The 15,037-nt window shown below is 42.6% G+C and overlaps 1 protein-coding gene across 15 annotated transcripts in view; it reads left to right on the top strand.

Moving 5' to 3' along the window:
• LOC117435256 (focal adhesion kinase 1) overlaps window positions 1-15,037 on the top strand; it is a 182,364-nt gene that overhangs the window by 151,434 nt on the left and 15,893 nt on the right. For 11 of the 15 annotated variants that reach the window (XM_059010376.1, XM_059010362.1, XM_059010352.1 and 8 more), the window contains 5 exons: window positions 1,263-1,352; window positions 1,700-1,904; window positions 11,215-11,326; window positions 12,081-12,389; window positions 14,874-14,960. In XM_059010376.1, the coding sequence (XP_058866359.1) occupies window positions 1,263-1,352; window positions 1,700-1,904; window positions 11,215-11,326; window positions 12,081-12,389; window positions 14,874-14,960 (803 nt within the window). The remainder of the gene's footprint in view (window positions 1-1,262; window positions 1,353-1,699; window positions 1,905-11,214; window positions 11,327-12,080; window positions 12,390-14,873; window positions 14,961-15,037) is intronic. The other 4 variants (XM_059010409.1, XM_059010408.1, XM_059010411.1 and 1 more) reach the window with 1 other exon arrangement.

The raw sequence follows: 15,037 nt of genomic DNA, 5'->3' as shown, positions 1-15,037 counted from the left end.
TCTCTCCCAGGCAGAAATTTCAAGGCAGACAGGGGTTTCCAGATGTGCTGTCCAAGCTCTTTTGAAGAAGTACAAAGAAACGGGCAACGTTGAGGACCATAGACGCAGTGGTCGGCCAAGGAAACTTACTGCAGCAGATGAAAGACACATCATGCTTAGTTCCCTTCGCAATCGGAAGATGTCCAGCAGTGCCATCAGCTCAGAATTGGCAGAAAACAGTGGGACCGTGGTACACCCATCTGCTGTCCGGAGAAGTCTGGTCAGAAGTGGCCTTCATGGAAGACTTGCGGCCAAAAAGCCATACCTCCGACGTGGAAACAAGGCCAAGCGACTCAACTATGCACGAAAACACAGGAACTGGGGTGCAGAAAAATGGCAGCAGGTGCTCTGGACTGATGAGTCAAAATTTGAAATATTTGGCTGTAGCAGAAGGTAGTTTGTTCGCCGAAGGGCTGGAGAGCGGTACACGAATGAGTGTCTGCAGGCAACAGTGAAGCATGGTGGAGGTTCCTTGCAAGTTTGGGGCTGCATTTCTGCAAATGGAGTTGGGGATTTGGTCAGAATTAATGGTCTCCTCAATGCTGAGAAGTACAGGCAGATACTTATCCATCATGCAATACCATCAGGGAGGCATCTGATTGGCCCCAAATTTATTCTGCAGCATGACAACGACCCCAAACATACAGCGAAAGTCATTAAGAAATATCTTCAGCGTAAAGAAGAACAAGGAGTCCTGGAAGTGATGGTATGGCCCCCACAGAGCCCTGATCTCAACATCATCGAGTCTGTCTGGGATTACATGAAGAGAGAGAAGCAACTGAGGCTGCCTGAATCCACAGAACAACTGTGGTTAGTTCTCCAAGATGTTTGGGCCAACCTACCTGCCGAGTTCCTTCAAAAACTGTGTGCAAGTGTACCTAGAAGAATTGATGCTGTTTTGAAGGCAAAGGGTGGTCACACCAAATATTGATTTGATGTAGATTTTTCTTCTGTTCACTCACTTTGCATTTTATTAATTGATAAATATAAACTATTAACATGAAAGCATTCTTACTTTACAGCATTTTTTCACACCTGCCTAAAACTTTTGCACAGTACTGTATATATATATATATAAAGAGAGAGAGAGAGAGATACTTATACAGAATATGTCACATGGGACTTATGCATGTTTACAGTCGCTCCAATCACTTCATACTGTTGTTGCTGCTGTCTGTAGGAATTAGGTAGGCATTAGCTATTCAGATTATTTGTCTTTTCAGCTTCCAAAGGGAAACTGCCTATCAAGTGGATGGCTCCAGAATCGATTAACTTTAGACGCTTTACCTCAGCTAGTGACGTGTGGATGTTTGGTGAGTTTAACTGTTTTAACAACACAAATGCTTTATTTTATAGAAAGCTGTTAATAATGTAAGCACTCCTGAAGTCATTTTTCTCAGAAATGTAGAAGCCCTTTTACACAGGTCTTCTAATAGCATGTCATTATTACATTGTCACCTGCATTTTTAATTTCATTATTGTGAAGTAAATGTTTTTTTTATTTATGTATTTACTTGTTAGCTGCACACTAGCCACTGTTAGTTGTGTATAGATATGTGTATTAAACTCAATGACTAGGTTTTTATTCTGCATTGGTTATAGTGCTACATCACGCTTTCCAGAAAGACGTTGTGGAAGTCATTGCTTCTGTTTATTGCAGGAGTGTGCATGTGGGAGATCCTGATGTATGGAGTGAAACCCTTCCAGGGTGTGAAAAACAACGACGTGATCGGAAGGATTGAGAACGGAGAGCGTCTGGCCATGCCCCACAACTGCCCCCCCACCCTCTACAGCCTCATGACCAAGTGCTGGGCCTACGACCCCAGCAAGAGGCCCCGCTTCACTGAACTCAAAGCACAGCTCAAGTGAGTCTCAGTTCGACCAAGTTTTCATTTGTATGTCTTCAGTTCATGTGTGTAAATTGTTGACAAAAATGACCAAAATAATCTGAAAAATTCTGCAAGAATGATTGATAGAAGAATGACTGATAGTATTCTTACCGGTTCAGACACGCACCGTTTCTGTTAGCAAGTCTGTTAGCTATTGAGTGGATTGTGCTGTGATGGTAGGGATCCTTTCATAATGATACGGTATCACAGTTATTCAGTGTGAAAGTGGTTTTCTGCATATTCCCCTCTAGATGTCACTGTTAGTCTGTGGGGTTCCTGAGCACAGAGGAGAACATGTAAAAACGTGATCCAATTTCATATTAATTACGGGGGGGAGGGGGGGACTTTGAGATTTATTGTTATGCTCTATTGTATTATAGACATTGTATGGCTCATGTTTCCTAATTGTACTTATGGATTTGTGTGCAAAGGGTTGGTGCAAGTAGTATGCAGATAAAAAGGGGAGGCGCCTATGTTTTTTCCTTTCCCTGGGTGTCTGATGAAATGTGCATTCGGCTCGCTCAATAAAAGTGTGGCTGCTCAGCACAGTGCTTTCTCTGTCTGAGTGATTCATGCCAGTCTGAGGCACATCCTATTACTGTTAACATGGTTACACTGAGGGCTGATTATGATTTCCATTACACGAGAGTAGATGTTAAAACTTCATGCTGATTTGAACTCGGCTCTCGCCAAGATAAGCACCAACTAAGACGTAGCTTTACATTAAACTAATGTGATCCATCTGCATTTCCATCCATTTGAGTTTCCTTCCATCTGATGATGTAGATATCCTTCTGCCTGGTGTTGATGGCTGAAGTGTAATGCTGCCTCCAGGGATCAGCTTATTTTGCCTCCCTAGCGCATCAGCACACACAACGGCTGCGATGCTGGCTCCGGGGATCAACCACAGTGCGGTCTCCCCAGCGCATCAGCATGACAACCGTCTGGATTGAGCTAAGCAATGTAACCATTACTGGATGGATATTTACCTCCTAAAGACCCGAATCCTGAATACTGTATATCAAAGCTGCTCTTTGAGCCTGTGATGCAGTTGTGACCCCACCCAGAGGGATCAAACGGACTACAGTCACAGATCAACACCATTTTTCCTTTCAAGACTGACCTGATCGGAGAGCCTTCTTCAGATAAACACGTTGTGTGTGCACAACTGCTATCTGCACCCTTAATCAGCAATGCAACGCAATATTCATATTGTTATGGTTCTAAAGTCTTTCAGTACTATATAATTGAAAAAAGTTTACATTTAAGTTACCATTGAAACTATAACTGTAACAAACCACAGATTTAAACGTCCTGGGTTAACGTAGTGCTTAAAGTGTTTTTAAACAAAATGCATTTGAGCAGCTTGCTCGATCATTCAGCCTCCTTTGACTTGGGGGGGGGGGGGGGGACTGTGCTTTGTTTAGAACTAAGCTGTTTGTATAAAATTGTCCGTAAATCTGCCTCACCTTTGTCCAGGTACATTTGTTGGTACAGTATTGTTGCCTTCTCCATGATCAGCACGCAGCATATAGGAGCGCCTGTCTGACTGCATTGCACGCATTGTTGAGTGATTGCGTACTTCCTGTTGAAAGTGGGGTGTTAGGTAGACCGGTCAGTTCATAAGTTTGGTGTTCAGAACTCTGAGGTTCTACTGTATTTGGCAAGTTTTGAAAACCATGGCCATGGCCAACTGTGCATTACCAGAAATGTAATTGATATTTTAAAGGATACATAAGGACCATTTTATTTAATTGTGTTACATGTTCCCTTGTGTTGCTACAACTATTTACGTAAGGTGTGTGTATTGTTTTAATTTTTTTTTTTTTTTTTTTTTACATTTTGACCACTTTTTTAAACTTTTAAATTGCATTCCCTGCCTCAAGATTGCTTCACATGTACCTGCATGGACCTCTCAGAACTACATTTCCCATCATCCTCCTGCTCACTGGTAAATCCATCTCAGTTACATATGTGAGCAGGAGGATGATGTACCCTTTAACACCCTTTAATGCTGCGGCATCAAATAATTATGTATTAGGAGGCAAATCTAACAGAACAGCACAGCTTCCTGGGCTTCTGTTTCTTGGAGTACTTCCAGGTTAAACCCAGGCATGATCAGAACCTTTGCCCTTCTGGCTCGGGATGGCAGTGCGACCTCCTGAGATGCAGAACGCCCATTTCCTTAGCAGACGTGAAAGCAGTTATTGTGCTGCTTGTCTTGGCTCATTACTGGGGAAAAACTAAATATAATTGTAGGGCTCTAGGCTGTCCTCATTTCCTATTACATCCACACACACACACAAAGAATAAAGCAGATTGAAAACACTCACACATAAGGAGTACAGGCATATGTATTGAAAAAATACAGCAATCCGTCGTGTATGTGCCCGTAACATATCCACCCTAACCATTTATCTTCAGCACAGTGTGTGTGTGTGAGTGTGTTTGTGTCTGTGTGTGTGAGTGTGTGTGTGAGTGTGTTTGTGTCTGTGTGTGTGAGTGTGTTTGTGTCTGTGTGTGTGAGTGTGTTTGTGTCTGTGTGTGTCTGTGTGTGCGTGTGCGCGTGCGTGCATGAGTGCGTGCGTGTGTGTCTGTGCGTGTGTGAGTGTGTGTGTGTGTGTGTGTGTGTGTGAGTGCGAGAGACTTTTGACTTTTCAATTTCATTTATCTTCAGCACAGTGTGTGTGTGTGAGTGCGAGAGAGAGACTTTTGACTTTTCAATTTCCTTTGTTTTCATTTGATTAAACATAATACATTTTTTTGTCTTAACAGCTCACTTCCTACTACTTCAAAATTCAAAACCTTTTTTCTTAAAGTAATACTTTTTATTCCATCTGTTTTACACAATACGTCATTAACACACCACAATTCTTCACATTTTTCATTAATTTATAGTACCCATACTCCATTTTTAGTGTACATTTCACTAACATTTTAAAAACAGTTATCACATCCTTACTCCCCTGCCCCTTCACTCTATTTTTTCTAGTCCTGTAAATTGCCATTTTAGCCTGGCCTACCAGAAAGTTTGCGAGTTGGGCTGTGTTTTTTGTTTTTTTCCTGTTACTGGTACCAAAAATAAAAACCTTGGTATTAAAAATCAGATTAATACCAGTAAAAAGACTAGCCAAAAGACTAAACATTGGTGCTAAACGGGAGCATGTACTGAAACTATGAAACACGGTCTCTCTCTGAGCACAGAACGGACAGGAATCAGGCACACTGGCATCGCCACTAGTAACTAGGAGAGGGTTGTGTATGAATGGCTCCTCCAGGAGCCAGTGCAGGGTGAGGTACTTGAAACCTCCCCTGCTCCAAATAATCCCGATTGGCAGGGCTGGTGGTCCCAGCAACAGGGCACAGCTTTTATTCCAGTTAACCTTGGCTGAGGACATTGTCTTAAAGTCTACAAGGGTTGTGTGCAGTGCCCTGACATCCTGCTCCCCTCTCACCATTACCACAAGGTTCTCAGCGTGCGCTGACACTCTGACAGGGTGGTCGGGGCAGTGCGCTATGGACAGTCCACTGATCATGGAGCAGGGGTTCAATGGCCAGGGAGTACAGCGTGCCTGACAAAGAGCAGCCTTGTCTGACCCCCCTCTGTACTGCGAAAGGAGCACTCAGCCCACCGTTGATCTTTAGCATACTGTAAATGTCACTGTAGAGCACCTGAGTCATGGCCACAAAAACAGAGCTGAATCCGAAGGACCGCATGGTCCTCCACAAATACTGGTGTTCAACCCTGCCAAAATATCGCAAATTAAAAATATGTTGTCAAAGATTGACCTGCCGGGCACACAGTACGTCTGGTCCAAGTGTACCACTGACCCCAGGACCTTGTTGGCCAGAGCTTTTGACAACAACTTGTAATCTACACACAACAAGGTGACAGGTCTCCAGTTGTTTATTTCACACAGCTCCCCCTTTTTAGGCAGCAGCGTTACTACGACCCTTCTGCAGCTGAGCGGCAGCTCTCACTGGGCCAGACTCTCATTACAAACCACCAGCAGGTCCTCCCCCAGCTCATCCCAGAATACTTTATAGAACTCAGTGGGGAGGCCATCGATGCCAGGGGCTTTGCCATTGCTCAGTCCATTAAGGGCGGTGGAGAGCTCCTGCAGCGTAAGTGCTCTCTCCAGCCCCTCCCTCTCCTCTTCAGGGACCTGTGGCAGATCTTGATGGAACCTGTGTGTGTGGGCTGTGTCTCCTCCACCTGCCTCGCTGGAGAAGAGCTGTGTGTAGAACTGCACGGCCCTCCTACGGATCTCCCCCGGCTCCTGCAGCTCTCTCCCATCCTCTGTGCGCAGGCAGTGGATCAGTTTGCTATGGCCCTGTTTCTTCTCCAGACTGAAGAAGTAGCGGGTTGGGACGTCCACCTGTGATACACTCTGGAACCTCGATCTCATTACCACCCCCTGTGCTTTTGTATCCAGCAGGTCAATGAGTGAAGATTTTTTTCCTTTGAGGTCGTCAACAAGCCTGCTATTTGGTGTGGACTCCAGAGCCTGCTGAAGCTCTAGGATGTCCGTCTCCAAAGCTCTCATTGACTTGTTAATGCTCCTAGTGACACTCACAGTGTACTGCTGACAGAATTGCCAATCTTCTGACTGGCAATTCACCAAGGTGTCATCTAAAATATTTAAAAAGGAGATTCTTTCCCTACCATCAGTGTGCGCATATATATTAATAAAAACAAAAGTCTTATTCTCCACTACCGCTCTGACAACGAGCAGGCGTCCTTTAACAACCTCATCAACGGTAAGGGAAATTGGTTTAAAATTTTCAGAAAATAAAACAGCAACCCCCGCGCTCACAGAGGATCCGTCACTTCAAACTATATCACCCTTCCATTCTTTTTCCCATTCAATACAGTTATTTATATCGCTGTGTGTTTCTTGCAAAAACATTACATTGATATTTTTTTGCCTAATCAACTCATATACAGCTGCTCTCTTTAGTGCTTCTCTACACTCGTTTGTATTTAAGCTCCCGATTTTAATTTGACCCATTGAAGAATTTAAAAATGAAAAGAAACAGAGAAAAACAAAGAAATAGACAAAAGAAAGAAAAAACAACCCTTCATTAGCCTTCAATTTAATTAAAACATTTTTCAGTCTTCATTTTTCTTGATAGCTAAAACTTTCATTTCCTGTGCTTTTTCTCATCAGATATTTGACTGACATCTTACACGTCTAGATCAGGAAAAAATTCCTCAATCACCACATCTCTTTTCCCTTTTGTTTTCTGTAAAAAAAGCCCTGATTCTCTGCAGATCGTACCACCCGAGTTTTACGCAGCTCTGGCTGGCTGAGGAGTCCGATGTCAGAGAGGAGCCACCCTCACGTTCAATCTCTGACCCTGAGGATTCCTCGGTGGAAGTTCTGGCTGCGATCTTTATCTCCTTCTGTTTTTTGCCACTGCCCCTCCACGCCTTGTCCTTTTTTCCCCCGATACTTTAAACTCCCCATCCTTATTCCTTTCTGTTTCCATATATATATTTGGACATAAATAATGTAATACATGAAAATGTATATGAACCTCTGCTTCATTATATGGCATGTGTTTTATTATTATCTGCTGATTCTGAATTGGCAGTGTTCTATATTTACATTTTGATTGATGGCCCTTGCACTGTAGCTGTGTGCCTCTGGTGTATCTCAATCTCGAGTTCGTCTGCTTGAAGCACTTCTTTATTGTGCTGACATTCCCTGAAGTGACATTGCTGGTTCTGTTCCCATGATTAGCTAGAAAGCAGGGCAGTGCCCTCCGCCCCATTGTGACTCAGGAGATGATTATCAGGCACGATTACTGTAGCTAGGCTGGGTTAAGAATCTGCTTATTTCAATGAACAAGGAGCAAGTTTATGGGGGGAAAAACTGCAAAAATAGCACAATTAACAGTAAGGCATGTGATAAAATGAATTCCTCAAACAGTTTCATGGCTAGTTCAACGGGTATTCGTAGTCCAATATCACTGCTGATCTTGGTATATGAGACCAGCCATACAGTCAATACTGTTCAAAACATTACAAAAAAAAAATAATACACCTACAAGTGAAGTTAAATCTGAAAGCTTCTAAAATGTAGTCAGGAATTTCAACACTCTTAATATTCGCTGGCACATTGCATTGATCTTGAAAGTTTAATCAAGGAAACTTTGATGGCTCTAACTTGTAATGGATTTTTTTTTTTTTCTCTGTGCTGTAATTATAAACATCTGTTTGTATTGCCGTCGTTGTTTATCATGTCATTGATAGCCAGTCAGGGAGCTGTGTTTCATGTGGGAGAGAACTTCATACATTCATGGTGCTTCTGAGTAGACACTGTATGCGGTTCTTAGACTGTGACCACAAGGTTCAATTCCACATTTCATAGGACTACTGCAAACCCCTCATCATTATTAAGAGAACCTATCGTTCTCCCAAGATGACTATAAAATTCCATTAAATGAAATTCAACCTAAACTTTTAATGCTTAAGCCAAAGGACAAGCTCTGTAACTGGCTCCAGGTGCAGGATTAGCAGGGTTTTAAGCCTTATTAATTTGGTTGCTGTTTTACAGTACTGCCTTCTGATCTGCTGCAGTGTTGTTTCACTTGGATTGCTTTATGTATAAACACATCATGCAGCTCTGTTCAAAGGATGGAGTTAAGTATAAAAAAAAGAGAAGGAACACTGGCTAGTAGTTCAATACCCATCCCTTATGCATTGAGTTTGAGAGCCCTGTCGCACCTATCATTCCCATGTTAACATCCTGCCGAACTGGCAAATGCCCTGGAACAACCTCTGTGTGAAGCCTGAGGGTTTTACAAACTGCTCCTGTATTCAGAGCTGCCTTGCTGAGGGTTTTACAGACTGCTCCTGTATTCAGAGCTGCCTTGCCGAGGGTTTTACAGACTGCTCCTGTATTCAGAGCTGCCTTGCCGTGGGTTTTACAGACTGCTCCTGTATTCAGAGCTGCCTTGCCGAGGGTTTTACAAACTGCTCCTGTATTCAGAGCTGCCTTGCCGAGGGTTTTACAGACTGCTCCTGTATTCAGAGCTGCCTTGCCGAGGGTTTTACAAACTGCTCCTGTATTCAGAGCTGCCTTGCCGAGGGTTTTACAGACTGCTCCTGTATTCAGAGCTGCCTTGCCGAGGGTTTTACAGACTGCTCCTGTATTCAGAGCTGCCTTGCCGTGGGTTTTACAGACTGCTCCTGTATTCAGAGCTGCCTTGCCGTGGGTTTTACAGACTGCTCCTGTATTCAGAGCTGCCTTGCCGAGGGTTTTACAGACTGCTCCTGTATTCAGAGCTGCCTTGCCGAGGGTTTTACAAACTGCTCCTGTATTCAGAGCTGCCTTGCCGAGGGTTTTACAGACTGCTCCTGTATTCAGAGCTGCCTTGCCGAGGGTTTTACAGACTGCTCCTGTATTCAGAGCTGCCTTGCCGTGGGTTTTACAGACTGCTCCTGTATTCAGAGCTGCCTTGCCGTGGGTTTTACAGACTGCTCCTGTATTCAGAGCTGCCTTGCCGAGGGTTTTACAAACTGCTCCTGTATTCAGAGCTGCCTTGCCGAGGGTTTTACAGACTGCTCCTGTATTCAGAGCTGCCTTGCTGAGGGTTTTACAGACTGCTCCTGTATTCAGAGCTGCCTTGCCGTGGGTTTTATAGACTGCTCCTGTATTCAGAGCTGCCTTGCCGAGGGTTTTACAGACTGTTCCTGTTTTCAGAGCTGCCTTGCCACTGTTTTATATGCTGGCCGGTTGCCAAGCGTAGCAATGTGCATAGCAGAGGAGGGAGGAGGGAGGAGGGAGGAGGCTGTTTGCAGAGCCTCTGATAACTCATTGTATTGTGTTGCAGTGCAGTGGTAAGCAGACTGAGTCGTGTGGATCTGCTTTTGCTTTGTTTTGTTTCACGCTGTCAGTTCTGCTGCGGGTGCTTGTTGCAGTATGCCTTAATGGATACCGGTCTTGCGTGTAGGAGATGAGGTGTCCCCACATTAAAGGTAACTCATTCAAGCGGTTAGAGTCTGCTAACACTCTTGTTGTTGATCATGTGGAAGTGATGATGTAGCACTTGATTCAATTGTATAAAGGGGTGACCAGAGATAAAGCATAGATCTGCCAGAGGCAGCACAGGGATTGGCAAGAAGGCTGATAGTACTGAATAGACATGCGTGTTACTGTCCACCTGCAAAGACAGACCTGTTAGTTACTGAATATGTATATTTGTTGCATACTATGTTTGTTTGATCTCAGTACAGTGCTCTTTTAAATGTTTTATTAACCCTTGATAAACTATTATGGCATATGTGATTGCGGAGCGGGTTTGTTTGAGCATTTAGCTTAAATATTTGATAAATATTTTTATCCAGGACTAGAGCTCAGAAAATAACTTCTGTAAGCCTTGCATCACATTTATTACCAGCATGCACTTCTGGCATTTTAATTCAAGAAGTCTCATAAAGAAACAGAGAGCAAAAGTGGGAGCAACAACTGAGTAGCCAATGCTGCTTTTCCAAGAGACCCTTTATGTGACTTGTCAGGAGTGCAGTGCTGATATGTGCAAGATAAAAGTGTGCTTATGTGTGAAGCCATTTGAAAACGCAGTGTACTACAAGGCCCCTCAAGGGGGGTGTCGGAGTGTGCCTGGCTTTGTCCTGACAGCCTTTGTAAGCATTTCTTTTTTATTCCACTTTCTTAACCTATGAAAAATTGGAAGTTGTTATTTTTTTATGTCCAGCATATACGGACTGATATTCATGTCCCAGTTATAAGTTTTTGAAAAAGAACACTGTGGAGTGTCCTGGCATGATTCCCAGAGGATTCAGAATGTTTCCAAAACTGTGGTTAAAATATTTTCAGCCATTGCAATCTTCATTCTTTGTCTGTGTATGTGACATTGATGGCTAACTTGTGTTTTTCTTTTACTTTAATGTAAACAGGTATCAGTTAATGTAAATGACTGTTTGACTTTTTCGACACCCTTACAAAGCATTTCAACTAAAGGTGTCTTGGTTATCATTTTTGTGATTTTCATCTGTGGTTTTCACTTTATTTCTACACAACTGAGAGTTTTTTTTTCTGGACAGCTTCATAGACTGTGTGTGACTGAACCACAATGAGGTCATCTGAGTTGCGCTGTGCGTCAGAGGTTTGGGTGGGCTGGCATTTCCATCCAGGATGTCCTCAGTTTTTAGCCCTTCATGTACTACAGGCATTAAAGCAGACTGTTCTTCTGTAAAGTTGCACTCTGTTATCAATAAGAGCACGTGCTAACTGTTTGTTATTGATGAATTTAACAGTACAATACTGGAAGAAGAGAAGGCACAGCAGGAGGAGAGGATCCGCATGGAGATGAGACGGCAGGTCACAGTCTCGTGGGACTCAGGAGGGCCTGACGAAGCTCCCCCTAAAGTAGGTCCAGGGGTGGTGTTAGGAGATTCAACAACACTGTTTAGAAGAAACGGATACAGTGATTCTTAGACATGACATTGGAGTGTAACCCTAGGACGGAATAATCCAGTCATTTTGTATGTGTGCAGTCTGCGTGAGGAGGGGCTAGGTGTCTTTTTCTTTTTTTAATCTAATGGTCTTCAAATTATAACAAGAACTGACCTTTTAAAAGACATACAATTTTTCATACAAGGAATGTTTTTAAAGAGAACATTTAGGTTCGTGGCTTGGCTTTATCTCAGCTGCAGATTCTTGTTCTAAAGATTTGGAAGCACACAGTGATCGCGGCTCCTTATCAGTGTTACTGATCCCAAAATATAGAATCGCAACCATTCATAGACTGGAGCTGAACAATATTTTGAATAAGAAAAATAATTCAAAAAGCTGTGCCCTTGCCATGTTGTGCTTTGCAACCAATGCTTTCCTGCATCTCATTCACACCCAGTCATGCTCTCAGCACTGTTGCCATGCTTTCATTTGCAGTTTGCTTTCTGTTTATTGTCTGTTCATTGTTTTGGTTTATTTTATTTATTTATACATTTTTGTTGCTTTCTAATGTGCATTTAATGTGCTCTTCTGTCCTTTATGCCTGTATCTGTGTGTGTGTATATATATACATATGTATGTGTGTGCGTGTGTGTGTATATATGTGTGTGTGTGTATATATATATATATATATATATATGTGTGTGTGTGTGTGTGTCTCGTCTTGCAGCCTGCCCGGCGGCCTTCCTTGCAATACAGCCTTAGCTTGGACTGTCTGTCTCTCTCTGAGCTCTCCCGCTGTGGCCGCAAAGAGCCACCCGACCAGCACCTGAGCTCCCTGTCCCTGCTCCCTCCTCCCGAGGAGTCCTGCGAGGTGGGGCCCCCAGGCATGCTGGTCCCCATGCGGCCCAGACGGAGGCCCTCGCTGCCCCCCTCAGGCCCCCGGAATGGGCCACAGCACGCCCTACCTCTCTACTTTGACAGACTCAACCTAAACCTGCAGCGGCAGCTGATGTCAGGAGGCAGGAGAAGACGCCAGGCAGGTGTTGAAGGGGTTTAATGGAAGGCTGGGTAGTAGGTTTTTTCTAGTGTTGGCTTTCTGTACAGCGTCAGTTGCTAAACAGGTATCTCATCAAATCAGGGGGTTCTCAATATTATTCAAATATAATCTACCCATCTTTTTTATATCTCAAATGCTTAGCCTAATATTACGTCATCGAGAAGGGAATTACATTAATCTACATGCAAAATGTATATATTTTAGGGCTGGCAAAATTAATTGCGATTTTAAAATGTTTAATCTCCGTTAATCGCATATTTAATTGATACAATTACTGCATCCATCTCATTCAAATTTGTTTAATTACTGATGATATTATTACTATTATTATTAATATTATTCTAGATTCATATTTATTTACACAGAATTATACAGAAAAACTCCAGCCTTTGCTGTTATATTGTTTGAACCAGCTGCTCAATCACAACGGAGTCAGGTTATTACTCACCTTACTGCATTCAAATTAAACTGTATATTTAATAAAAGAGTATCCGTTACTCATATACTCAAACTGTTTTTCATTGTTTTAATAAAATTTAAAGTTGGTAGCTACCCTCTTATGCTATCCCATGATGGAGCAGCACAGACATGCACAGGAATCCTTGTTATTACAAACTCGCTTTATACAGGAATGTCACTCAGTGTGGACATGGACTGAATGGCAGCATCTAACTGAAATACTTCAAGTGAGACACTGTACCGTACTGATGTAGCCTGATTCAGAGGCTTGCAGTGACCCTGAATTAATACACACCCACTCAATATATCATGGGTGTCAGGGTCCAATATAAATCCGCTATATATCGAGGGCTGTGATATAAAGAGAGCCCAATAGAAAAACAAATAGGCTACAAATACTGTACAACCTCTCCCAGGTTTTATCAGGGGCGTCAGGGTCCAATATAAATCCTCTACGCAACACGCTTTTTCTTATTTTTCATATAAAAAGCAGCACACTGTTTTAATTCGTACTGCGAAGGGTAATTGCTTCTCATCAACTTAAGTCTGCAATTAATTTCATGAGTCTTCCTCTCCTTTCTCAAATGCACAAACCCACTGCATTGAAAGAATCCCATTACAAACATAGGAGGCTTGTTGCTAGGGAGCTGACGTCACTGCCCTGTGACTTTTGCTAGTGCATTGCTGCCACAAGTTAACACCTTGTTGGCTAAAGTAAAAACCGCTTCAGCAAGTAGATATTTAATTTGCTTTGTGTTATTGTGCAATGCATGTGTATAGGATAACAGTGCGAAATAAAACTAACAGTAATTGTAAGTTAAATTGTCTATAGTGCATGTGCAGTTAGACTGTAAAAATGGGGAGCCAACTCCAGGAGCACGATATATCCGAATCCACAGTATAGCGAGGGGCGATATAACGAGGGGTGGGTGTATTAAAATGGAATGGCTCAAGCTGCTCTGCAGTCTTAGTTCAATTCCTGGAGATGTGAGATATCTGACAAAGCAGTATATAAATGTGTACAGTAGAAGATACATCAAAAACAAAAACTGAAAAAAGACAGACAAGCAAAGTTTAGGCTTTGGCTATGAAGTACTTGTTGAGTTCCAGCTGTTTAGGAAAAGTAGTTTTAGGAAAAGTAATTCTTTATGTTGTCTTCCAATTTATTTGGGGCTTCCTGCATGCCCTGGCATGCTGTTGTCCTGTTTCACCCTTTGACCATTGATTGCTTTGTTTTCTTCATGTTAACCCTCCTATAGAACTCACCTTTGGTTCTGCATGTCTTAAATTAAATCTGTACTGGTGTTGTGATTATTTGATTTTAATAACATTTGAAAGCTTGTGCTACAAATGACCATCCATTTTGCCTAAGGTTGAGAAACACAGATGGCCAAGGACTGTAGAAAGTGCCACATTCATAGAAATTCTACTATCACACTTTGAAATGTGTCTTGATCTATAAGCTCAGTGCTGTGCTAATGGCAGAGTCCTAAAGGTTAGAAATGAAGCTCTAAGGCAGTGGAACTCAATCCTCACCCTTGAGAATCCTTAATTCCAGTCCTGTTCTTTATTCCAACCAGGTCCTAAATTAGTTAATTGCCTCTCAGCCCAAGGTTCAATTAACCATTTAGAACCTGCTTGGAGTGAAAACCTGGACTGGATCTCGAGGGCCGGAATTGAGTACCACTGCTATAAGGTGTGGCACCAGGACTCTTCTTGTGTGATTCCTTTTAGCAGGTAGCAGCTTCCAGTGCATTCAGGATCAATTTATCATCTTTGAAACCCAAACTGTAATTTAACTGCTTGTTCTTTTCTTTCTTTTTTTTTTTTCTTTTCTTTTCTAAAACAATCTAACTGCCTCCCTTTACTAACTTTTTGAGGACACCTAGCAAGCTGCCCCCAAGTCATTGGCATGGACTCTGTGCTACTCTTTTGCTTTTAAAATGTTTGTTTTAATCGTTTTTTTTGTTTTGTTTTGGTTTTTTTCCCTTTATTTCTTTACAGCCCAGCAGACCAGGCTACCCCAGCCCAAGATCGAGTGAAGGATTCTACCCCAGTCCTCAGCATGTGGGACAGCACAATCACTACCAGGTAACTAACAGGCCTCCTCTTTCTCAATAACTGTGTATTATTCCAAGCCATCATCAGGGTGTTGATTGATATAGTAG

This window comes from Acipenser ruthenus, chromosome 3, assembly GCF_902713425.1.
Source record: "Acipenser ruthenus chromosome 3, fAciRut3.2 maternal haplotype, whole genome shotgun sequence".
In the NCBI taxonomy this organism is placed as follows: Eukaryota; Metazoa; Chordata; class Actinopteri; order Acipenseriformes; family Acipenseridae; genus Acipenser; species Acipenser ruthenus.
This window is presented reverse-complemented; position numbering and strand designations above follow the sequence as displayed.